Source organism: Sipha flava, unplaced genomic scaffold (genome assembly GCF_003268045.1).
Source record: "Sipha flava isolate LNK unplaced genomic scaffold, YSA_version1 35a_pilon_pilon, whole genome shotgun sequence".
In the NCBI taxonomy this organism is placed as follows: Eukaryota; Metazoa; Arthropoda; class Insecta; order Hemiptera; family Aphididae; genus Sipha; species Sipha flava.
In genome coordinates this window covers 1,511,086-1,536,836 of record NW_020273058.1, presented here as the reverse complement: position 1 = coordinate 1,536,836, position 25,751 = coordinate 1,511,086, and the positions used below count along the sequence as shown (strand labels likewise).

The following is a 25,751-nucleotide window of genomic DNA, read 5'->3' as shown; positions in this document are numbered from 1 at the left end:
TATCTCTAGAACCTTTTAAAAAAAATATGCAAATGCTAGAAGTTATGAGCCCTGGTTATAATATTATACATGTCCCAAAAATCCTGCACGACCCCGAGGATCTCGACAGCAACTCAATATTTTTGAATGAGGTTTTTTTGAAAATAAACTTAAATAAACTTAAATACTTAAAAATATATATTAAACTTTATTTTTAATCGCTAAATATTATCGTTTCTCCAATTCCGACTTACATAATATTACTATTTATTTTTTGCATATATATTATTATACATACATATTCCAAATTATTATTATTTAATAAAAAATGCTGTTTCTGATAATTATTGTTCAAAGTCAGTAGCGAACGTTTGATCAATTATAAGGCTATTTACACAGTTATAGTAATATTTTAAAACATCTACAGTTAAGAACAACAAAGTTCGTGTTTAATATTACTAAGGCCCTGTATATTATATATAAAAAAAATTTCTCAATTTATTATTTGGAGTTGCATATTTTAGTTAGCACCTAGACATATATCTGCAGCTTTATATGGATTCAATTTACAGATTTATAATTGAATGATAAAATTATATTAAAACTAATTCTATTCATGATTAATAACGTACTATATGCTAAATATCGAAATAAATTAATTTGAATGGAAAACATATTCAAATTTTTGTTCAAATTAATATTATATTATTGTACATAAAAATACTTAAACTAAAAATAATGAACTGTCACATAAATCATTAAATTATTATTATTTAGTTATTTTACAAATGAATCGTAGTAAAATATAATTTTAAACTCGATTTAAAATGTCATATTTGTATAAAATAGTATAAATTTAATTTACAAGTAGTTTATAATTTGCATGCCTGTTGTAATAATATTTGAGTTTCTTTTCAAATATTGTCTTTTTAGTAATTTATCGAGATATTGGTTTAGTATACGAATGAATACCATTTAAATATCAAACTAAAAGGTAATTATACTTTTAAAATGTTAAGTTTATTGAAAGATAGATTCATAAAAAAGTAAATTTTTTAAATAACATTTGATTTTATGTTTATAGAAATAATTAGATAAGGTTTATTATTGAAATGTAAAAACAATTTACAATGTGATATATGATTTTATACTTAAAAAACGATTCTTTGAAGTTCATGTAAATATGACCTATATATTGAACCTGAATATTTCTATAATCGTAATTATTCTTAAAAATAAATGGTGTTGTTATATCATTAATTTCTATTCAATTTGTTTAGAAAAAAAAATGATAGAAGTAAATCGAAAAACTTATTCTTTTATAAATAGGTACTAAATAATATGTTTAATTCGTAACTTTATACAAAATGTAATAAACATATTTTGGTGTGGATATTTTACTAGACAAAAATGTTACATATATAGTATCATTTAAACTATATATTTTAATTAATAGTAAAAATAATAAAATAATTGTATTATTTATTTTCAAACTTTGGTAAAATTCCGTATAAAATATTTGGAATACTGTACTCAGAATACTTATTAAATCCTTTTTTTCAAAGTATTAAATACAGTATTTTGAATACTTTTTAATAGTGTTCTAAATACAGTATTCCGAATACTTTTTTAACGTTCAATCAATTTTTTTAAATGATATCATTATTTTTATGCATAAATCGAATTTGTACCCAAATATTTATAAATATTTTACAGTAATATTATATTATTTTATTTTATACTTTATTTATACAGTGGAACCAATAAAGTTGACTAAAAATGAATAATTTTCGTGGATATATTTTTAAATATTAAAAGTTTTCAATTAGCGTGGAAAAACGTTTCGAAAATGTTTTGACTGATCCATTTTTACTGTTTGCAACTATTTATCATACCTTTTTAAAGCTATCTGCTTGACCAATAATTGAATGAATAATGAATAAATAAAGCTAATGATTATAAAGATAAAGCAATATAATTTTTAAAGATTCTTGCTCAGAATTTTTTGAACAATCAAATAAGACCAAAACTCAGGTATCAGATATGAGCAATGATATAAATAATTTTTTTGACTGATCTGAAATCACATAAAAAGGGAATCTCTTCTTAGAACAAGACATTTTTAACTTTTTGTCAAAAAGTCCTTCAAACATTGTTTGAAAGACCGACAGTTAAAAACGGAGTTTTAATATATGAACAATCCTTAATAGTGCTGCTGTTGAATGCATATTTAACATTAATTAGTCGTTATAAAAAACAGCAAGGTTCGATTTTGAATGTGTATTGATATTAAAGTGTAATAAGTTATTATACACATATTAATTTATTATTAATTTTTCTTTTTTTTTTATGTATATATCTATATACAAGGTATAACAGAATGAAAGGATTTATATTATTTTTATTAACTATATAATAACTTTTATTTTATATTCTTGAGTATTTTAATTTTTTTATTAGATATTATATGGTTTTTATTTGATAGTATGTTTAAAATAAAAAAATGTAATATTGATAAAAACACAAATTATCACATATTTAGGATATACATCAGTTAGTTCTTTGGGTTATACTTTGTATACAAGTATACAAATACAGTTAGATTCTAATTAAAAAAAAAATTAAAAAAAATGTACGTACTTATAAAACTTAATATTTAATTAACAATTTTACAATTTGAATTGATATAATTTATAACTAATGTAGGTATAATATATTATGTATATATTATCAATGAGATGATTCTGTTAATTCATGTATATCAAATTGAATAAACAAATAATTAGTTAAAATTTAAATTGCTATCAATATCTACTAAAAAATATGAATATTCTAATTATATTTGGAATACTTTTTTTTAATTATTTGGAATATGTAATCGAAATAGTTTTAAAAAGTATTTTACTTAAGTTTACTTATTTTTTTTTTTTAGTTAATATATATTTAGGTATAATGCGTTTAATAAAGGCTAAGTTAAACAAGTATTATTAAAATAATGTTCCCACGGAAATCGTTTAATGTTCAATGTATTCTTTTTTCTTATTTTTTAAACCATCATCTTGCCACTGCAACTAATGTCCCTTCTATCTACTAGTTTTTTCACTTATTTATAACTTTCTAGAGATAATAATTCCTTTATATTTTCTAAATTTTTATCCATTGGCCATACTTTTTCTTCTTTTTCTAATTGTTTCCTCTTCTATAATATTTGTAATAAACGTGTTATGTCTTAAAATATATTAAAAAACTTAATTTTTTTTCATAGTTTTAATCATTTTTCTTGGTTCATCAATTATATTTTACACTTTCATGTTCAATTTCTTTTCTGCTCAACTGATTTCCATCATTTTACTCCTTTTCCACGTCCTTAATGCTTCTATTTTTTTTTTGTCTAAGGTACTTCAAGTTCAGGACTCATTAATAGAACGCTACACTCCAAACATACGTTTTAATTATTAGCTTCTAAATTTTAATCGATGTCTGTATAACAATTATTATTGTGTTTCAATGTACTATTAATTTCAATTTCAATTATTAGTTCTACGTTCATGAATATATTTTTATTTTCATTGTACATTTATTATAGGTATACATTAAATAATTATGAAAATATATAACAATCGTTTTGAAACCATATACATTTCTAATTGATGAAGTATATTATTAGAACAATCATCAAACGATGATAATTATTAATAAGAAATCAGATTGTTGTTTTCTGAGAAATTAAATTCCCTGAAACTGTCATTTTATTGTCTATGATTTTTTTCTTTCTACTCGGTTAGTAAATGTAAATTATTTAATAAATTAATAATTATAATTATTTTTAATGTTTTTTCAAGGGATTTGCTACTTTCTAGAAGTATGTTATCTACTATTATTTAAATTAATTGAACTATGTTGAATAAATTCACGATAACCCTTTTCGATGTATTTTTCTGAGAATTGTTAAGTTTTAAAAGTACTTAACTAACATATATAGTTATATAAGATATTATGTTTAATTTAAGATTACTCAAAAAGTTTTTAATCAACAAAATTGAAAAACATAAACATAATATTATGTGTAATTAAAATTTTTATAACTTTGGCATTTAAAATATACTTAACTGTACATACATATTTACAGTATTTTGATAGGTTATTTAATTAAAAACGATCATAGTTAAGCATAAAAAATTGAAACAATATTAAGGATGTTTATGGTGGTTAATTATATTATTGCACTTAATAAAGTTTAGTTTCTATCACTTTACTGTATTTGTGATTTTTCTGATTTTATAGTAATTAATACACGATAAATTATTTCGCAGTTTTTTGACAAACTTGTTTTATTTTTAGTAATTTTTTCATTTATAAAACTTATATATGTTGATACATCATATATATAGAACACTGAAATAAACATGTGTTTTGTGGTACTATAATACTACACTAGCTTTAGTAGTTGCTTTAAAATTCTTACCCTTTAATACAAGCCAACGAATATACATAATTGAATCAATTAAGCAACACAAAAATATGATGTTTTAATTATTATATAATTTTTTAGCATTATATGCAAATTAATGTATTTTTGTGCTGAATGTTTTGAATCATTGGTTTTAAATATTTTTGGGAATAATTTAATTCAAAGCAATAAGTGACGTAAATCAGGGGCATTTATGTAAATTTGTTTTAAATAAAGGTATTTTACTCAATGATCCTTTGATGAAATATTTTAAGTCAGATCCTCACATTATAAATGCAAATAATATATGATGTAGTTAGTTTTATAGAATTATTAAATATTATTTAGAAATTTAATGTGAATTTGGTGTTTAGCTTATTTCAGTGCCCAGTAGTTTAGCTCAGTAAAAAAAAAAATCATATCATATTTTTAATAAAATATATTGGTGAAATAACCAATGTGTAATGATGTTTCTTATAAGAAGACTTACAGAAAACTACAAATCGAACGATATAACAATGATAAATTTGGTGTTGCACGATAAAATAAAATAAACAACTAAAACTAATAAAAGTATTAATTTATATTATTTTGACAGTTATTTTTAGTAGAAATCTATAAAGATCTATAACTGTACCCTTATTTTTACAAAGGTATACTGACAATTTCTCATATTTCATACATCAACTATCTGAAAATCGGTTTAAACAAATTTAACTTTGGTTATTCTTATGAATATTTTTAAAATGAAATTAATCAGAAAAAAAGAATTCTTATAATATATATACTGTATACTTATAATATATTTTATATACTCCCTTACATAACATAATTTGTTTTCTTACAATTTCTTGAATTAGTACTATTTTCGAAATAAGTATACAGTTCATTATTATTTTTAGTTGTCTAGTTAATAAATTTTGATATAAATTGCAATTTAAGGTTTTGATAATGTATTATAGGTTTTTTGTTACTTTATAAAATTAATTAAAACTATATTTATGACTAAAAATGAGAATATACCGTTTTGAAAATGATTTTTCTTGAAAATCGTTAAATTTTAAATTAAAACAGACTTTAGTAATATGAGTCTCAATTTTTAAAAACAGCTGTTTAGCAATGATTTTAAACAAAATAAATAAATCGAAACGAGTATCCAGTTCTAAGTCTCCTAGACTATGGTGATTTTTACAACTTAAAAAATAATAGTTATTATACATTTTCAAATATATTTAGTGTTAAATATAAATGCTATAAAATGTCAATATTAAATCAGTCTATGGTACCATTTGGATTAGTACATATAAAGTTATTTAAGAATTTTTTATAAATTTTAATAACATAAATACTCTGTTAAAACTTAAAATTATATAGTTATTTGTTTAATAAATATTACAATTTTAACGTACTTTTTAGTCATTTCTTGGATTTGTATCTATTCTTCCACTAAATTCAACTTCATTCAAACTAAGATTATTTTGTGATCAAAACAACGTTGAGACATTTTACCATTTTAGTTTTTTTACTTAACAGTTTTACGAGAAATGTATAACTATCGAAGTAAGTGAGCGTGACACAAATTTTGCGACTTACACTTATACGATTTACAATATATACTAGTAGTAAACTAGTAAATAATATTATGCATCCATTCATCCCGGAGGATCTCCCCACTCCAAGCGTAAAAAATAATGTACTCCTGTATAATAATTTGTATGATTATTACTATTGAGATAACATTTGATAATTCTGTTTTATTCTACATGATTACGGATTGAAGTAATCTTTTGGAAATCACGATATCAATAATTTTTACTTTTGAAATCTAGAAACAAAAAGTAATTTTAAATCAGATAATTAAGGACTATACATATTTTTTTCTCGTTAATTTAAACGGTCATAAAATAAATTACCTTGCGGTTATTAGGTAAAATAAAGTATTCCACTAAAGTTATCAAGGCTTAAAATAAAGAGGTGAACTAAACATGTACTAATGTAAACATATTTTGTAGTTAATTTGCTTATTGTTATTTAAGATATGAACTGCATATTTATTTGGGAAAAATAATTATTTAATTGATTTATTTATTGTAATAGTTGAATTAGTAATTATCAAGTATTTATTTATGGCCTTTTAGTTATGATAAACGAGGTTATATTGGTGCGATCCTTACGTTGATGGACGTATAGGTAAAATAAATGATATGAAAATGGTTAAGTTCTATCGTAAAATAGCGGTTCAGTACAAAATTCTGTTATAATTGATAATCAAGGACACCGCGTGCCTACTCACTCTGTCTCTCTCTGGGGCTTTATAATCGTAATCACAATTGGAGTTGCGCGGGCTTTTTTTTGTCAGAATGAAGGGTCACACTTAACCGTTTGATGTGTTTCGAATATATTCATTCAACATTCCTACATCACAGTTTCACATTTTAATGACGAGTATTATCGATCACAACAGAAAAGTATACGAATGGTGTTTTACCTATTTAATGAAATACTTAGGTGATTATAATTTTCGTGTGAAAAAGAAAGTGCATAGAAGGAGAAAGGAAGAGAGGAGAGAATCAATAACTTTTAAATAATAATAGACACACGTATTGTAAATTCTAAGAAATTATATTTTTATTTAAAATAATGATGGAATTACAGTAAATAGTACGAATAAAATCACAACAACAAAATAGATGAAATAACACTATTTAATATTATTATTATTCCATATAATGTTGTACCTTAAACCCAAAAACCAAGTATAATAACCAAGAATTAGACATTCAAATATATAATTATAATATTAATAATTGATAGACGGTATTTATAGCACCTAAAAAAAATCAAACGAAGTTATCGAACATATTATACATATAATATATTATGAGCAATAAAATTGAGGAAATATTTTTCGTTATCTATGACATTTGGCAAATTGATTACATGTATTAATTCTAATAATAATAATAATAATAATAATAATAATAATTAAATTCAATGCTACACTAATTCATATACTCTATATAATAATAAAACAATGAATAAATTTAAATAGTAACTAATTAAAAAAGTACACTTTACACAACGAGTGTAATGATAATAATAATTGTCAGTGTAAATTTGAATGTAATAATTATCATTACAATAAAATTGATAATTTTAGAAGAAGATCCATGGTCATTTTAGTTATTGTTTGAATTCGGCAATCCAACAACAACAATTTTTCCGTCTCTTAGTGGCGCTAACAAGTGTGTATTGCCTGGCGTCGCGACTACCGTTTGTATCGGAACATGCAAAGGAACATCGTACACTGGATGTAAACTGCAACAAAATTCATGGTTTATTTAAAAAAAAAACTTTTATGTATAATCAAACAAGGTGGGTTTCAGACATTTACTATTATTTGTGTAACTTTTAAGAAGCAAGGCATGAATAAATCAGTTTCGATTGTCTAATTAAAGTGAATGTCAACTAAAAAATAAATCAATTGGACAACTAGAAATTGTTTAAGTCAACGAAAAAACGTTTTTAAAAGTATATTGTGGACGAAATAGAGACAAAGCTTCAATAATCATATTCCTACAGTTATACTTCATAAGTAAGTTAAAAATTGAACATTGAAGTCGTTATAAATGAATAGAAACACTGAAATTATCTTTGAAATACAAAGCATCAAGAAATTGATTTTTCTACTTAAATTTCATCCATCCATGTATGGGACGATTCAAGTAAGCATGATTTGTTGAGTATAAGCAGAGATGGTTAAATAATATTAAATCACTATAGACGATTTATTTAATATTTTTTATATAGCGTTTAAAAAAATAATATCTAATAATAATAGGTACAAGTATGTAAGCATAATTATAAAATATTTTTGATCAATAACTGTTACAGTTTTAAAAAAGTTTTAGAAAATAAAATAATAATGTTATTATTAATTAACTTATTAAATTAAACTTAACAATTTGACAGTATGTAATTGAAATACAATTAACACGTGTTTAACCATAAGTAATTGAAATTATGCGAAACAAAATATTCACCTTAGGGTCTAAAAATTATGAAAAGTTGATATTTTCTATTCAAAACTATTATAAGACAAATGTAAAGCAATATTTCATTTATTTAAATAATTTCATAAGAATTCAGACTTTAAAAACGACTGAAAACATTAGCTATAAACTTTTCTAATTTAAAAATTTACATTATGTACATGCATTTTAACACAAGCTTTATTGTTTGTTTCAGTAATAGATCTGTAGTTGCTTTAATTGTAATTAACTTTATTTTAGAATAAAAAGAATTTAAAAAGTTTAGTTTAAGTTCGTATACAAGGTAACATGTCATAAGTTTCATAAAATTAAAGATTTTCAGGATAACTTAAGATTAGTGATGGGCCGAACCTGATTTTTGGTGTCGAAACGAACTCGAACCGAACATTGTCAAAGTATTATGAACCCGAACCAAACCGAACTATTAACATTTTTTATCGAACTAAAATTCGAACTCATAATTTATTTTCCCTTTATTAATATATTGAAATTATGAAAATTGTACTTACATCGCACACAATTTAATACACCTAAAAATATATAATAAATTACAATAATTATTTATTAACATAAAATACTATTATTTCTGATAACATTTATAAAAATATAGAGTACAAACAACATTTAAATTTTTTCTTTTCACTTTTCCAAAAATAGATTTGTGGTTTGATCATGTTATTACATATTATATGAAAAAAAAATCTTTAATAATATTACTTATAGATACTATAAATATTTACAAAAATAATCATATGCTTAATTTTAACATAATTTTATTTTATCATAACTTATTGTAATAATAAAAAAAAAAAAATAGTTAATACTACTCGTATGATACTTACTATAAACTTTTAAGTATAGAAAATTAATTTTAGATTGTTTGATTAAGAATATTTTCAAGTTCAAATTTCGAACGTACCTAAATCTTAAATAGTTCGGTTCGATTTTCTTTCATTTTGAGTTCGGTTCGGTTCGACATTCGAATAGTTAGACCTATCAATACTTAAGATACCGTATCTAAGTAAAATCTAGAAACATTTTAGATTTAAACCTTGATAAAACAATTAGTAGTAATAATAGATATGAAGTCGTTTTTTGTAAATAGTTTTAATAAAATATGAGAACTTTGAACGGTTTAATTCTCAAAATTATAGTTTAAAAAAATATTTTATTGAATTCTGTTTTTTACATAAATTAATTTTGCGCATCTAAAGTAATTCAATTTTGAGTATGAGATAATTTTATATTTAATATTCCTAACTTACCCTAATAATCTACTTAGCGTCAAATCTCCTGCATCGTCAACCACAACTAAACAATCACCTATAGTTGTAATACCGGTTACTTGAGCTGCAACATACTTAGAACCTAAATTATCACCATTACAGCTGAATACATGGACGGAATGAGATTTCTGCAAACAATTCAAACTATACAAATATATTCATTGCTTAAGGAAACAAACCACTACGTACCTTATCTTTAGCGGAAAAAGCGATATGTCCTTGAAACGAAATGGCGACGAATGATATAATGGACGGAGGAGAGACGCAACCAAGTGGAGTCACACAATGCACCAAAAGTCCCTGGTGTATGCTATATACATTTACTGTGCCATCTTGCGAACCGGAAACAGCCATATCCAATTCCGTAGCGATTGCTACACAGGTGACGGGTAAATCGTGGCCGAGTAGCGTTTGGAATGGTTTAGGATTCGTGTTGTTAGAATTTGAAACGTCCCAAACAACCGAAGTACAATCTCTAGAACCACTTATCATGTACCATCCACAGGAGTCCAAAGCAACGCAAGTAACGACATCTGAAATACAATTTAAATAAAGATAACATGCGAAAATGTTTTATTTTTCTAATATAAAAAGTTAGGTTCGTTCATTGTCAGTCATTACCAAAGTGTCTTATGACGGATGATACGTATTTGTTTTTTGAGAAACTAAACGTTTTCACGCTATAGTCCCAGTGGCCAGCTGTGAACAAATATTTGGCGTCATTCGACACTGCGAACAGGTGACTATTCATTTCTATAGACGGGTGATACGATGAAGATCTCATGGGATACATGTTCGGATCTTTTTTGGTCCTAACAGACAAACACATATATGTACATTATTGTGTGACCGACGTTTTTTTCTTAAAAAATTATTTACTTGAGCAAAATATGCGATTGGTCTACTTCGAGCGTAAATCCTTTGTTGGAATGTCTGTCATAAGGCAACCACGAGTGACGGCCAATCAAAGAATTGTCACACACTGTTACCAATGTATCGTCAGTCATAAATGTCTGTAGTAACCCTTTAGATCCCGATCGGGGAGGACTCAAAAATACCATTGGATGTCTATCGTCTGTTATCTATGGTTCAAATCGTGTTTACAAATTAGCATAGTGCTGTATTTGTATTTGTCAAAAATTTATATTACCTCAACGTAAAAAGTAGACAGTTCCGATAACATCATTGTAAGATCTGGTTTTTTGTGATCGGATTTCAACATTTTTTCTATGGCTTTATCAACCGACAGTCTCTGCGGATGAGGTTCTTTCAACAGTTGACTTGGAGTTTGACCAAAATTATTAATCATACCTTCAACGGCTTCTCTTTCGATAGGATCTACAATTGCATCTAAATCAACAGCTCCTTCGTAACTATAATACATGTTTCGCATAAAAACACATGTCTTTAAAATATAAATTATATTATTGAAGCTACCTGCAATAATAAAAAACGTTCATAGCATCCACGGCAGCTTGTCCTTTTTGTTTATATCCGAATATTAAATCGATCCACTCGTGGAGATGACTCGATACATATTCGGATTCTAAAGCCTTTCGGTGTTTGTAAATGAAATCTTCGGGACTATCTGCCCAAGGAGGGAGTATAACATCTCCTATTCTTTCTTTAGACGATTGTAAGCGACCCAAATCAAATCTAATATAAAAAATTTGAGGTATTCATTTCAGAAAAATGTATATGTAAAATATGTTTCTACATGTATAATTTAAATTATTTTTCACGATTCGTTACTCCTTAAATTTTTTTTCTGACACAGAAATTATAATCAATGTTTTTGGTTTCAAAAATCTTACTTATTCATATTTTTTAAGAATTCTGGGAAATAGAAAAATTCCGGTATCAGCTCTTTGACATCATTTGGCGTATCCATTAATAGCTTCCAAGTTTGCGCAATTGAATGAAACTGACGATCAGCTACATCAAATCTGAAAAAAAAATTATACTATATAGTTTTATCTCATGTACTAAATTAAACAAATATAATACTAGGTAAATATTAAAAAAAAAAAAAAATGTTGAATGTATTAATAAAAATAATTAAATTAACCTTCCGCTTTGAAGTTCGATGTGTAGGGAAGTAAATGGTTCCACCCTAACCAAATAGTGAAGTACACCCGCTGAATTCGAATAGTGTGTGCCATAATGAAATTTTCCAATAACTCCATTTGGGTCCTCGAAGTTTTTGTACTTGGCTTGTACATCAGCTTCGTTGTTCGGGTTCACTACTCCCACGGGCCTAGATAGGTCTCTAAACGTTTTTGGATCATTTAAATCTAATTCTTTGGATTTATAATCGGCGAGCACCCACGGAAATACTGGATATTGTGACAGATCGTTGTAGGTGCGGCCTGCTATGGTGTTAAGCTTAATAACCACGAGTTGAACGATTAAATATAATAAATTATAAAAACTTGGTTGCTGTGTGGTACTTACTTGCATTAAATAATCAAAATTCGATATTTCTCTATTCACCCATTTTTGAGTACAGCCAGATTTTCTTAAAAGGTCTTTTGGATGTCGACTACTGTTAAATGAAAAATTAGGAGGATGTACGCTGTAGATTGCAGTCAAAACTTTCAAACGAATCTAAAACCATACGATATTTTATATATTTTTATGATACTAATACAGTAAATATAATACTTTTGTTGTAAAGTTTAGAAAATAATTTGATTGATCCATCAAGAAAAATTCTAAGGCGCTTCTACGTAAGTTATACCGTCGCAAATATACGTCTCTTAATTTTGTCAAGGACCACTATAAACAAAAACAAAAATTAATTATTTAGTATACATAATAGTGAAAATATCGATTTTATAAATGTATAGGTTCATATTATTTAAATATAAAATTATGATTATGTGTAAATATATAAACATATAAAAAGATAATTGATATATTTTTTATAAATCTATAATTCAGACTAAAATAATAATAAAAAGTATCAAATTTTCGCCAGTTGAAAATTCAAAAAAACCAATAATTGTATAAATTATTATATTTAATTAAAATTTTAAAATTTGAAAAAGTGCATAATAATGTAAGTATAAGTAATATATATTTTTATTTTTTCTTGAAATCATTTATCTCGGTTTTTGATATAGTATATAGTTTATAGAAGCGTTCAAATCATCATCATCTACCTATTAATAATTAATTACAATTTTGAATACAATAATTATATCATGATATTTATAACTATTATGATTGATTTAAAAAACACTCAATAAAAGGGATGATCAATATCGTATATTTAAAATAAGAGTTCAGAATAAGTACAATCAATATTATTTAATAATAAGGTGTTCCTTAAAATTAGTTACACAAGAAATAGGTATTGTCCATAAATTTGAGTATACGTAATTGCGAGTCAGTTAGTAATATTTGATAAATTATGTAGGCTGGAAGTTAATGAAAAAATGAATCAAATAATGGGTATGATCCATTTAGGTTGTATAATTTGATACGAATCACTTTCACGGGACAAGGACATTACATACAATAAAGCGTTGCCAATAATTAGTACTGCGATGAATAAATGATGTCCGATTGGACATTTCACTGTCACAAAGAGCACCTAATATAAATGTGTTCATGCGTATTTTAAAAGAAAATTGACCGTTCATAAATTATTAACTACAATTATAACTAGCTATTATTTTGATGTAATTATTTTATGACGCATATTATATGACATTTAAATTCACCCATCGGATAATTATTATAATTAAATTACAATATCAATAAAGTAGGTAAGTATGTTGTATATTTTCTAATAATATTGCCATAAAATGTTAGGGTATTGGAAATATTTTGTATGTATTCAACATTTATACTGTATTAAATTGTACTATATAATTTTTTTATTTATATAATTTACAAGTTTAATTAAATTAAATATTTTTATTTAGTAAGGTATTAATAGTTTATAAAAAAAAAAAAACAAAATTATAAAGAAAATATTAAAATAATAAAATACGAATATCTAGAATAAGTATTATAAAACAAAGAACATTAGACTATAGTAAAATATTATCATTGATGATGTATTAGTAAAATATTATTAAATGTTACTCAAGGATTAGTTTACTCAATCAAATAAGTTTATTTTGATAGTTATTATTATTATTAATAAGGTATTTAGCTTCTAAATTACTAGCATGCTCAGTGGGGCCCATTATTTTGTTGAAATACAAATAAATAAATAAATAATAAATACCTTTGTTTAAAATTAAAATTTTTTTAAATAATTTATTTTATGTCTTGCCACACAAAATATATTTTTAATTTTAATAAAACCCTTATAAATTACGTGAGGGACAATATTCACTAATTTCCTAAAGAAAATAATAGAATTAATAACTTTCATAGAAACAAAAGATAAAAATCTAAAATATTCTCATTTCTTATTAGTAGAGAGGTTTGCGATAATAATATGAAAAAAAAACCATTTTTATTATTTTAATAAATTTGAAAATATAAAACGTTCAATTACAGGTCAGAGGTTATGATCTTATAGTTAATTACAGTAATATAATAATAGTTAATTGATCAGTACATAGAATCAGACGGACGAGAGTAAAAATAGGCTCGGAAGCGATTCGGAAACAATTTTTCATGGTCAGTATTGACACAAGGGTGGTTTGCAGACTGAATATAAGTACGGATCATGCTTTCATAAGTTCAAGACTACAGAATATATTAATCATACTATCTTACTAATGAATACTATAATACAATAAAAGAAGCATTAATAATAATGAAAATATTTTTATGATTGAAACGTTGTTAATTTTTTCGTGCAATTTATTACCTTGGAAAACATGTTTAAATCGAGTTTATTTCTTTGCCTTAAAATTTTAAAAAAAAAGTGTCAACTATAGTTTATATGATAAAAAAGACTTTGAGTGATCGAGTATTTTAATTATTCATTAGGTGTTTAACTAAATGCATTGTATGGAATATTTACCCTTTTTAAGTATTCGATAAATTTGTACCTACAAGTTTATAGATTATAGTTTAATAATAATGTATATGTACGTATTAAATTCAATAAAAAATGATTGTTACACTATGATAAATCATAAAAGAGATGAATTTATCGTTAGACGAATAAATAATTAAAAAAATAGTAATACATGTAAAATAATTTAAAAAATTTTAATTTTAAAACTAATTTTTTTTATGTTCTAAATTTGTATACGTATACAAAATTAGAACACCAGTCATATAGCACAAATGTTTAATGAATACAGTTTACACTTTTAATAATATTTTACAGTGTCTTACCTTAAAATCATGTCTATCACAATCCTCTGTGATCGGCGTTAAATCGTGAAAATACGCGTGTGTTGTTGATATAACTAAACGTCCTTTAATCACACTCATTAAAGTTACTAATTGACAGTCGACCGACAAAACTAGCTTCTCTTTTCGTTCATTGTCTTCTCTAAAACGTTGAAGCAAATGTTATAAAGACTAACGAAATAAAAAAAGTAATATGTAAATCTTTATATGGAATATAAAATCGAATTTTTTGAGAATTTAAACAGTAAAATTATTTTATTTGAAATTAATGACTAAGAAATATTAACTAAGTAATGCATTCATAATAAAAAATATATATACTCGTAATAACATTAATACTAAATTATTTTATTCAATATTTTATAATATTAATTTTTATTTAATTAAAATTTTTAATTGATTTCCAATATTTTGTAAAAAATAAAAACTAAAAAAGTATTTTAATTTTAACAGGTGTTAAATGAGAAAAAATTAGAAGATTTAAAAATGCATTGTTAATTTTTTTTTTGAATTATTTTATCTAATATTTAAGAAAAATATAATACAATATTAATTAAAATTAGAGTTAGTTACGGCTACATGTTTTAATTAAATAAGTATTATAAATAAAATGAACTAAAATCGGTAGATAATGATTTGAAACAATCACTTAATTGATGTTTAGTTCAAAAATTATATTATTATTAAATCAAAAACAAAATTATATTAAAATATTTACTCTGGATAATTCATTTTATACGAAGCAATATCTTCATCTGGTAACATTTCACCGTCTTCTTCTACTAGACTTCTGACTGCTACTTGTGGCATGCATGGAGGAATTTCCGGACAATCCATCATACATTTTATACCACCACCTTAAAAGTAGATGCAAATAAAAAATTAAAAATAGTTTAGGATAATGTACTACATAAACAAAAGTTTAGAAACATGAAATTTTCCTTGGCTCATTTATTATTTTGATATTCAATACTTTTTTTTTGGCTATAAAAACATATTATTTTATTTACCAGCATTGTCTCGTAAATTACTAGCATTTTGATGGTTATCAAAATGATAGTTAGGACAAAGTTTGAGCCGCATTCTTGAATAATTTTCGTGTTGTGATAAGATCCAGTGACGTTCTGTGGTAGATCTAAAAAGTAAAAATAAAAAATTACAGATCATAGGAAAAGTTTAAATCAATTAGTCGAAATAGTTTTTTAACCACGTATTCATAACCAAACGAACTAAAATTTCGTGATAATTTTTAATTTTTAAATAATAGGATGTATATTACAATCACTTATTTAGTATATTTTAATATGAAAAATGTTTATAATCAAGACAACACGAGGTAACTGGAGACAAAAAGCATTTTTAACATTAGTATATGAGCTGATAAATTGACAAATACCAAAAGAAAAGTAAATCGAATTGAGAGGATGTCTATCTTATGTATTATAAATTAATTAATAAAACGAGTTTAAGAAATGACAAAAACAAATAGAAAAATCATAATAGAATAATAGAAAACCTCTATCATTTCAACACTTGTTATACGATAATAATAACTTCAACATCAAAGAAGGCCTATAGGATATTAATAATTACTTATAATTATAAAACTTAATTAAATAAACATATTATTAATATTCGAAGATTTCGATACGCTCGTTTTAAATTTCACTTATACCATTGGTAACAAAATGTATTTTAATATGAAATATTGATTAGTGATTACATATAACGATAACTACTGAACAATGATTAAATAATATTGCTTTATAATCTTACCCTAACCATTATTATGAAACTAATGTCTATACTCAGTATTTTTGCTTTACTGAAAATCTGTTGTAGAAATATTTTATTTATACATATTTGTATTTAACGTATAAAAAAAATGAGATAATGTGTAAAAATATTTATAAGATAAACAATCAGTATTTAGTTGGAATTAAATTTAATAGCATCCGTTAACATGTATGATAGAGTACCTATAAATGTTTTGTATCGATAATAATTAGTAAAGCGATTGTAAATTAATAAAGGAAACGAAGTCGTCGATAAGAGTGAAAAATAAAAAAATATGTAATCATAATAAATAATTTTTGATTCATGTGGTGTTTTAATTTTGAATTAAATATAACAATTTTTCTTTTTCTATTTCTTAAAATAATTGTCTTAATTTTTGAGCGTAAATCGGCTGTAGTTGGATTTAACATAAAAAATATATTCACTATGGCCCTCTCGCAAACAAAAAGTGTATTATGCAGTACGTTTAAATTTCAAGGAGTTGCACAAATATAAATGGGACGTGTAAAACAGTGTAAAAAAAAGTCATTATACATTAACTATCAAAATTCATTAGTATTAATGATAATGATAATTTTTTTTTTTTAACAACTTTTATTTTTAAAGTACAAAACTGATTGCCTGTCGCACAAGTTGCCTATACTGACCCAGCAGATAAAATCAGACGTTACATTATTGGGTACAATAAACCCAATAATGTATTCAAGAATTCGTGCGTTAAGCAGACACACTATTCGAACAAGTGGTCTAATGTATTGAATATATATTTCGCACTGATAAAAAAAAAAAATAAAAAAATTAATGGAAACATTATCGCAACAAAGTTTTTTAGTCATACATATAGTGCTGCTACGGTGCAAGCAGCGATTCTTGTTGTTGTACAAACTTAAACGTACACGTGAATAATACTGTCGAGTAAATCGCAGACACATAATTTTGCTGTTGGCACGGCGTGTAGGGGACAATAATTTTAGCACCTACATGACCGTGTCGTACTATTGGAGAACAGACGGGTATCAGTTCAACAAGAAAACACACGGACGACGAGAGGTATTGCAGAGTTTCCGATGGGTATCCGAGCGGAAGACAATGCTGGACGCAATTAGCCGAGGTTCCGTTGACCGCGGGACGGATTTTTTGCTCACACGAGTGCATTAGTTTAATGCACGAGAACGGCAGAGCGTATTATGCACCGACGTGTCTCGGGAAACCGAGATTATGTAATGTTTTATTACCTAGACGCGCGTGTAATACAGGCAAAAAAAGGGTGGGCAGAGAGGTTGCACAACTCGTGACTCGCCGGCGAAGACGTGTAACAATCCGCACGCATGTCACACAGCACCACGACGACGGCGATGATGATGATAATGATAATACGCGATGACAATGTCAAACACGACGTGCTCGCAGGACGCGCCAACTCTGCAGAGCCAGTGTGTATGGGCAGGAGTGGCCGAACTGGCTCGCGTCATAGACACATGTGGTTTGCATCTTACCGTAAAATACAAAATATTTTACAATATATATAATATAAATTATTATAAAAAATAAATAAAAAAATAATTTTTTTTTTTAAATTCTTTGCTTCATTAAGTGGGAAAAATTTGAATTGAAAATAACAAGGTGGATGAATTGTACCCCATTTGAAAGATAATATGTAGTTGTAATAACTATAATTATTAATATAAATATTAGGATAAGAAAGTATGATTTTGGTGTAGTAAATAGGAAATACATTTAACTTAATGTAGAACAAACCTTGTTAAAATATTAAAAATACTATAATAGACAATTACATTAAATGTATACATTTTATTAGTTAGTCATCAGATTTTTATTTGCATTAAATGAAACATGCTGAGACCGATATTATGTTAGATGATTGTATTTTGTAATGTATATGTAACTGGTAAAGTTCAAAAATGAATAGTTTACTGCAATAATAAATAATATTTATTATTTGAAATTAATGAATACAATTTAGAAATAAGTTTTTTCATTACGGTATTTGAAGAGTCAATAAAAATAGAGTAGTTTCATTCTAATTCATTATTTTTTAAATACATTTCCTATTTATTAATATATTGAGTTTAATAATCAAATAAATATAAGGTTTTTTATAAAATGTAAAAATAACTACCTATTTATAAACGTTTATGTAAATTTAACAAGTGTTTTAGTATACAGTTGTGAAATTCAAGGTTTAAAAGAGGTTAAAAATGCAAATTTAACCGCATTATTTTTTTTATAAATTAAAAACAATAAACCCTCGGAAAATGTATTAAAATAAACAAATTCATATTATAATACGAAGATATATTAAGTGTATATTTATATAATAAAGTAAATGCATGGATTGGATACTTTTATTTTTTGAAATAATAATAATTTTAGTTATCTTAACTCGATCATTAAATACTTCAGAACTAATCGAATTGTCATCCCTTCTTTACAAATGAAATTAAAGAACTTTTGGGGAAAGAGAACAATATAAAAATACTTAAAGGAAGAAAAATGAGTTGGCCAGGACACGTATGGAAAGCGAGTGGCATACTGAATTGAAAACCAGAAGGTATGATACTACTGGGAAGGTCAAAGAAAAGGTGGTTAGATGAACACAATCAGATTTTTCAAACACTTGCAGTTGATAACTCGGAGGAATTGGCAAATAATAGAAAGAAATAGAGAAAACTGTGTGGAGCTTCGATGGGCCAAATTGCCTATAAACGTTGAAAAGAAGATTATACTCATATTAAAAATGAAAGACAAATATACATAAGAAACTTTGTTTATTATCATGAAATAGAAGAGAATAGAAAATAACATAACAGCAAGAAAACGTTATTTACAAAAAGAAAACACACAAAAAGTAAAAATAAAAAATAAATCACACGTATACAAATGTTGTCCGGTGGCTTCATCGGCTATTGCGCCAAGGACCATCGTAACGCGTTCGAGTGTACGTCGCCGTATGGGATGTATATAGTTGTACTTCAATCATCTTGTATCGTCGTAGTCCATAGTGGACGATCACACCACTACGGCAGGGGCGACTGGAACGTCCTTTTGGACTACCGCGTTGAATCCATTGACGTCATCGGCGTAATAGTTGACCGTCCTACGGCTGCCGTCGGCTTCGATCAGACTGTACCTGCCCTTGACTACGTCACCATCGCGCACCTCTTCTTGGTCTTTAGCGTCACCGGTCAACGAGTCTCTGACCGTGTACGCGAACTGGTACTGCGGGTAGGAGTCGGTGTAGTCCAACTTAGCTGCGACGGGCAAAGGGGCTGCAGGTGCCACTGGCACGGGAGCGGCTGCTGCCACTGGCAGAGGAGCGGCGGCCACGGGTGCAGCACGCACTATCGGTGCGGCGGCCGGGAAAGGTGCGAGAGCGGGCAGAGGTCCCGTGGCGGCGAAACGAGCGGCTCCGGCCGGATACACTTGTTGCAACGGGGCTGCAACAGCTCTGGAAGCGGCCGGCAACAAGGGCGCTTTGAACGGGTACGCTGCGTACGGGTATGCGGCGGGGGCGGCAGAGTAAGGCAGGAATCCGGGATAGGCGGCGTACGGGGCAGGTGCGATCTGGACACCAGCTTGGGTTCGGCCGATGGTAGCGACGGCGACGACGGCGAAGACCAATGTAGACTATGAGAACGGGACGGAACAAAAACAAATGGTCAGATTGCGTACGGAACTGTTATAATACGCGTATGTGTACAAAACGTGTACCGATAGCGATGAATGAAAACGTAGTTGTACTCACCTTGATGAATGCCATTGTGGTTGTTTCGGGTTTCTTGTTTTCGGTTGCTGTTTGCACACGACTGGCTGTCTCTCTGTCTGATGCGTGCACGACCTGATGGACTTGCGAACGGATTGAATGTGATATCGATAACGGTCATCGGTGGCGGTTATATAGTGACGGCCCGGATGATCGCCCCCTCACGGCCGCGTTTTCGGGTACCCCGACGCCCCTCTTGGACACATAGCCGGGCGACACCACCGCGCGCACAGGGCACGGGCGTTTGCCAACCGCCGACGCGGCCGCTGTGTCGTAATACGGATACGTGGCCACGCGACACGAATGCGATATGTCATCTAGTGTACTTATACGGGTCATCGCAGCGCGGTTTTGGTCCGAGTCCAATCCAATCTATGCGGTGACCACCGCTGCCGCATGATACGTGGCGAAAGTGAAATCTTCGCAGCGAAAAGGACGACGCTTGCGACGCCACCGTCCTTGGAAGGACGCGAGAACAACCGCAGTCCACAGACGATAACGTCTGCTGCGCAGGACTCGCGATCACGATTTTCGCGTTCGTTATCGGTAATAGGCCCGAATCTGGTGGTTGTTTTTTTTTTTTTACAAAGAAGTACCGTATCTTTGAAAATGCGTACTGTTTCTATGTCCAGTAGTACGAACAGTCAAATCACACTATACGGTTCGTTGTTTAACACATTAAGTAAACTGAACCTAAACGGCCAAAATTGGTATCGGAGGGTGTAATTACAAATTTATATGTATATATTTTAATATAAATTACACGGTTGATACATAGTGTCACGAAGTTTTAAACTGCATCAATAAAATATCTATTTCACTTTTTTAACGTATAAATGGAAGTTACAATGGCCATGTGCGAGTCTGAATCTGGCCAAAAATATCCGGACAAAAAAACATCAAACACACGGTATACATGATATACAATAAATAACGATTGTTATTCGTTTTTAAATGCTTATGTACATATCAAACCATATCAAAGTACGTAGTGTCAAATATTCATGAAAGTATTTGGTTAAAATAACTTTAACACATAAAAATAATAACTTATAGAACTGTAAAATAACTAAAAACATACAATTATATATACTAAGGTATGATAACTTTATGAGGCACATATAATAAATAATAGAGATTGGAAATATTTGAATTTATCGTTACTAGTCTAGAACCAGTTCAGTTCCGGTTCTTGTTATCAGTAAAATATAATAATTTTTTATCTAGTGTATATACTAAAATACGAGTATATCATCATTCACCCGTTGCATTATAATAGTAGTATTATAGTAGTGTTTAATAATATGAGAATGGATCCCTGATTATTTATAAGAAAAGTAGTAGTAACTAACCAATTATTTATACTAAATAAAACCATTTTATTTTAGAACCTAAAAGAACCTTTATAATTTAAGAATTTCGATTAGGTCCCGGTACTAATTTATCAATATAAAGGTTTCGGTTCGAACAATTTAAAAAGTTCCGTTTCTAGAACCGATTTTTTTCAGTTCGGTTACCGTCCCTGATATACATAATTTAAACTAAATTGTAATAGAATAATCATTATTGAAAAAATGATATCTATGTTTTATCACCACTAATCATAAGGTGTTACTGGCATGATGAATTTCGAAAAACATTTAATTTAGTCCCTAAAATAAACCGAAATAATGCAGACATTTCCATAGTATTCGATTTATGACACAAATAACATATATTCTAAGCACCTACATCATTCTGCGAGAGAATAAATTTTCATCTATAACTACTGCACTATAAACTAATCTGTAGTTATAAAGAAATGCACTGCATGATACGTGTTAGAAATACGATACTAGGTATACATATTTTTACATATTTTAAAACGGATGCGAAAAACATACAGAACTATAAGGGATGTTTTAAAAATAATTCTATAAAACCAAACCGGTGATTCGTGATGGTGATCAAATCAATAAGCAAACCGGGGATTTATCCCCGAATTTATACCGAACGGGTACGGGGTTATTGGATGGCCTAAAAATAAAGTAAAACAGAAATCGGAGTACGAACGTACTATCGATGTCTAGACTCCAAAGTATCCTCCCCAACTGAACCGTTGGTCGAACGGATATCTGTAAATGAGTATGGGGTCAGGTCACTACAGGTATTTCATAGAACCAGATGGATAAACCGCGATCGCACGGGCCATAAGTGGTTCAAGATCACTGCGATCGTCTTCAGTGGTCATGGCGCACGCGCCAGTTGCGAAACTATGAAATAGAAAACGCCCCCCAGGGTTTTATGTGTATCACGTACGCGCGTAACTGCCGTATACGAATAGTGCACGTGTGCGTTTTTGCGCACAACAAATAATAATAATATAATGTCTCGCACTGTATAACGATGTAGCACCATCACCATCACCACCATTACCATTATTATGGTTTGTGACGTTGGCTGACTGCACTGCGGTTAAGTATGCCGTAACAATAGTACAATAAGATTTCGATTGGAAAAAAAAAAAAATTAAATACAATTATAACGTTTGCCAAAGTGGAATTCGTCCAGACGGTTTAGAAACGCTATCGTCCGTAATTGTATACACTATTATTATTATTATTATTATTATTATTATTACATTTCATTATTCATTATTATTATTATGCGCGATAGTCGCAGCAGCGCCGACCGGTTGTTCCGTTTTCGCGTCCCGTATAAAATACATGCATTTCTACATGGGTCTTGCGAGCTTAAAACACGCGCCAACGATTTGCTCGACAGGCTAAAACGCAATACTGTTACGGTATGATATCGCGTATGCAAAGATTGAAAGCATTGAAATCAGCACACATGGCTATAATCGCATTGAACGGTGATCAAAGTTTACTTCTAGAAAACATCTGCGACGAATTTCATTGCATGAATCCAAATACGATTATTTTAATTTGAATATGACGCGCCGAAGCAATACGTTTGTCCGAACATTTCAATACGAGGATAATGCATCGTATAAATCATAAAAATATGATAACGAGTGTGATAGATGATAGTATCATTTTATAAAAACATACATATTTCTTATAGGAGAAAAACTTTTTATCGTGTTACTCTAAACCTAAGGAGGTGAACCTGCAAATAATGACGAGGACGCTAAATCCTTCGTAAGCAACTTTAATACATAATTTTTGATACCATAAACTCGTCGAATATTTTACACAAAGAAAAAGCAATTACAATAACTGATTAAGAAAATACTTTTTTCTTTTTTATTTGTTTTAATCTAAAATATTTCATCACATTTAGTGCAATTAAAATTTGAGAAAACTAAATGTCTTGTAAATAAATATAAGTATATTGTACGTATGTTTATACATTATACATGATACGATTATCATGTATCATATTTTGAATAATGGAAGATATTGTTTCAATAACACTATAATAACATACGCTGGAACACGAGCATTCGATCTGAAAAAAATTATTTTATTATGTCTAAAAAGGCCTCGGAACGACTACATTAGGAACAGTTCAGCTGTTGTAGACGTGTAATTATTTTCAATCAGAATCAGATTAAGTATCGATTTAATATAATATATGCATGAATCACATGTTTATAACAAAGGGATATCGATGGTCATACATCGTTAAAGGTAGTATCAATTAAAACCGTGTTACGTAGAATAATATGACTAATCGTCATTTCGATTGTACACACAAAGTACCGATATACAACATGTGTAAACTATTCCGTTGGCTTCTTACAAAATATATTTTGACAACATTTCATCATCACAACTTAAACCTACGTGCTCGATTTACAAATCGGTTATTTCAAGAAACGCATCGCACAATATACTCCAATAATATCCGATTTGTGTCCAGTTTACAAAAACCATCGTTGTGTACAGCAACAGACTATATAGGTATTCATTAATCATTATATTACATGAAATACTATGAATAAAATGTTCTCATGGAGAACTCACGGTCACATATTCGTTTTTGGAAAATTATTGTTACATACCGTATTTATTGTATACCGTACCGTTTGGCAAAGTTTCTTTTTTTTTTTTTTTACATAACATTATTCTATGATAATTAAGTATTATTTATTTAAAAATGATTCACAAACCTACTAGTATCCAAAAAAATGATGTCAATGTTTATTTGGCCATACGTTTTGATGGAATAAAATACTAATAAATAACAAAAACAAATAACATACAACAAGAATAATGGCATATCATGAATATCTAAACAAACTATTAGTGTGAGTTAGAAATAATGAAATATAAAACTCAGCCAGTTATTTCATACTTAAAATACATGCTTTCTATACAATATAAATATTTTGTTGAAATAAAAATAAAACTTATATCGTTTATCATATATTTTAAAGTGGTATTTCCCCATATGTATATGCATTTTTTTTTTTAGGTAAGAAAAAAACACTTAGATATGTTGTATATATTATCCGTATGATGAAATAAATGTATGTTATAATTTTATTATATTTTTGTATGTAGAACATCAATGTTTTAAAAAATGACAAGCACGAACATTGAATAAAATGCATAATAAAAAGTTGATTTCCTCGAAATACGATCTTGGCAGACGAAACACATCTAAATTAGTTCGTTTTTTTGATTGTATAAAACATGTAAAAAAATACATATACTACACATACGCATATAAAATTCAACTCAATGGAATCATTGATATCTTCGTACAATAATTTATTACATCCAACATATATATAGTGTACATATTAATGTATTTAACTCGTCATATACAAAGTGCATTAATTAATTTACATAAGTAGAAACACAAATGTCACATTACGTTGACCATAACCTAGAAAGATATTCAAAAAATTATTATAATTAATAAACTATATATAATAATATAATTGCAATGCGGCATAAACTTATATTGTAATGCGAAATAAGTGTTTACGCTTTTGTAATATTTAGTTTTGGTATAGTGTTTGTAAATAAGTATTGCGAGATACAGTTTCTGTATTTTATAAAATAACGTTATTTTCCAAATATTTCACTTAGAGTACTTCATCTTAGTTAGAAATAATTTTA

The 25,751-nt window shown here is 27.7% G+C and overlaps 3 protein-coding genes across 3 annotated transcripts in view; all 3 read right to left on the bottom strand.

Annotated features, from left to right (window-relative positions):
• LOC112687693 (organic cation transporter-like protein) overlaps positions 1 to 6,034 on the bottom strand; it is a 20,205-nt gene extending 14,171 nt beyond the window's left edge. Inside the window, exon 1 of the mRNA XM_025560556.1 lies at positions 5,839 to 6,034. Coding sequence (XP_025416341.1) covers positions 5,839 to 5,849 — 11 coding nt within the window. The 5' untranslated portion in view covers positions 5,850 to 6,034. The remainder of the gene's footprint in view (positions 1 to 5,838) is intronic.
• A 1,478-nt stretch (positions 6,035 to 7,512) lies between these two features.
• The window catches only part of LOC112687610 (neurobeachin-like protein 1), a 113,006-nt gene continuing 94,767 nt past the window's right edge, over positions 7,513 to 25,751 (bottom strand). The window contains exons 34-47 of the mRNA XM_025560410.1: positions 16,106 to 16,230; positions 15,814 to 15,952; positions 15,078 to 15,237; positions 12,432 to 12,545; positions 12,222 to 12,374; positions 11,836 to 12,152; positions 11,582 to 11,713; positions 11,205 to 11,423; positions 10,918 to 11,140; positions 10,647 to 10,849; positions 10,389 to 10,579; positions 9,957 to 10,300; positions 9,747 to 9,895; positions 7,513 to 7,747 (exon numbers count right to left, since the gene is read on the bottom strand). Coding sequence (XP_025416195.1) covers positions 7,609 to 7,747; positions 9,747 to 9,895; positions 9,957 to 10,300; positions 10,389 to 10,579; positions 10,647 to 10,849; positions 10,918 to 11,140; positions 11,205 to 11,423; positions 11,582 to 11,713; positions 11,836 to 12,152; positions 12,222 to 12,374; positions 12,432 to 12,545; positions 15,078 to 15,237; positions 15,814 to 15,952; positions 16,106 to 16,230 — 2,608 coding nt within the window. The 3' untranslated portion in view covers positions 7,513 to 7,608. The remainder of the gene's footprint in view (positions 7,748 to 9,746; positions 9,896 to 9,956; positions 10,301 to 10,388; positions 10,580 to 10,646; positions 10,850 to 10,917; positions 11,141 to 11,204; positions 11,424 to 11,581; positions 11,714 to 11,835; positions 12,153 to 12,221; positions 12,375 to 12,431; positions 12,546 to 15,077; positions 15,238 to 15,813; positions 15,953 to 16,105; positions 16,231 to 25,751) is intronic.
• LOC112687614 (larval cuticle protein A3A-like) lies at positions 19,718 to 20,791 on the bottom strand. The gene is made up of 2 exons (XM_025560415.1): positions 20,659 to 20,791; positions 19,718 to 20,540 (listed from the first exon to the last, which is right to left on the bottom strand). Exons 1-2 carry the CDS (start codon positions 20,671 to 20,673, stop codon positions 19,923 to 19,925), a joined length of 633 nt encoding a protein of 210 aa, XP_025416200.1. The 5' UTR covers positions 20,674 to 20,791; the 3' UTR covers positions 19,718 to 19,922.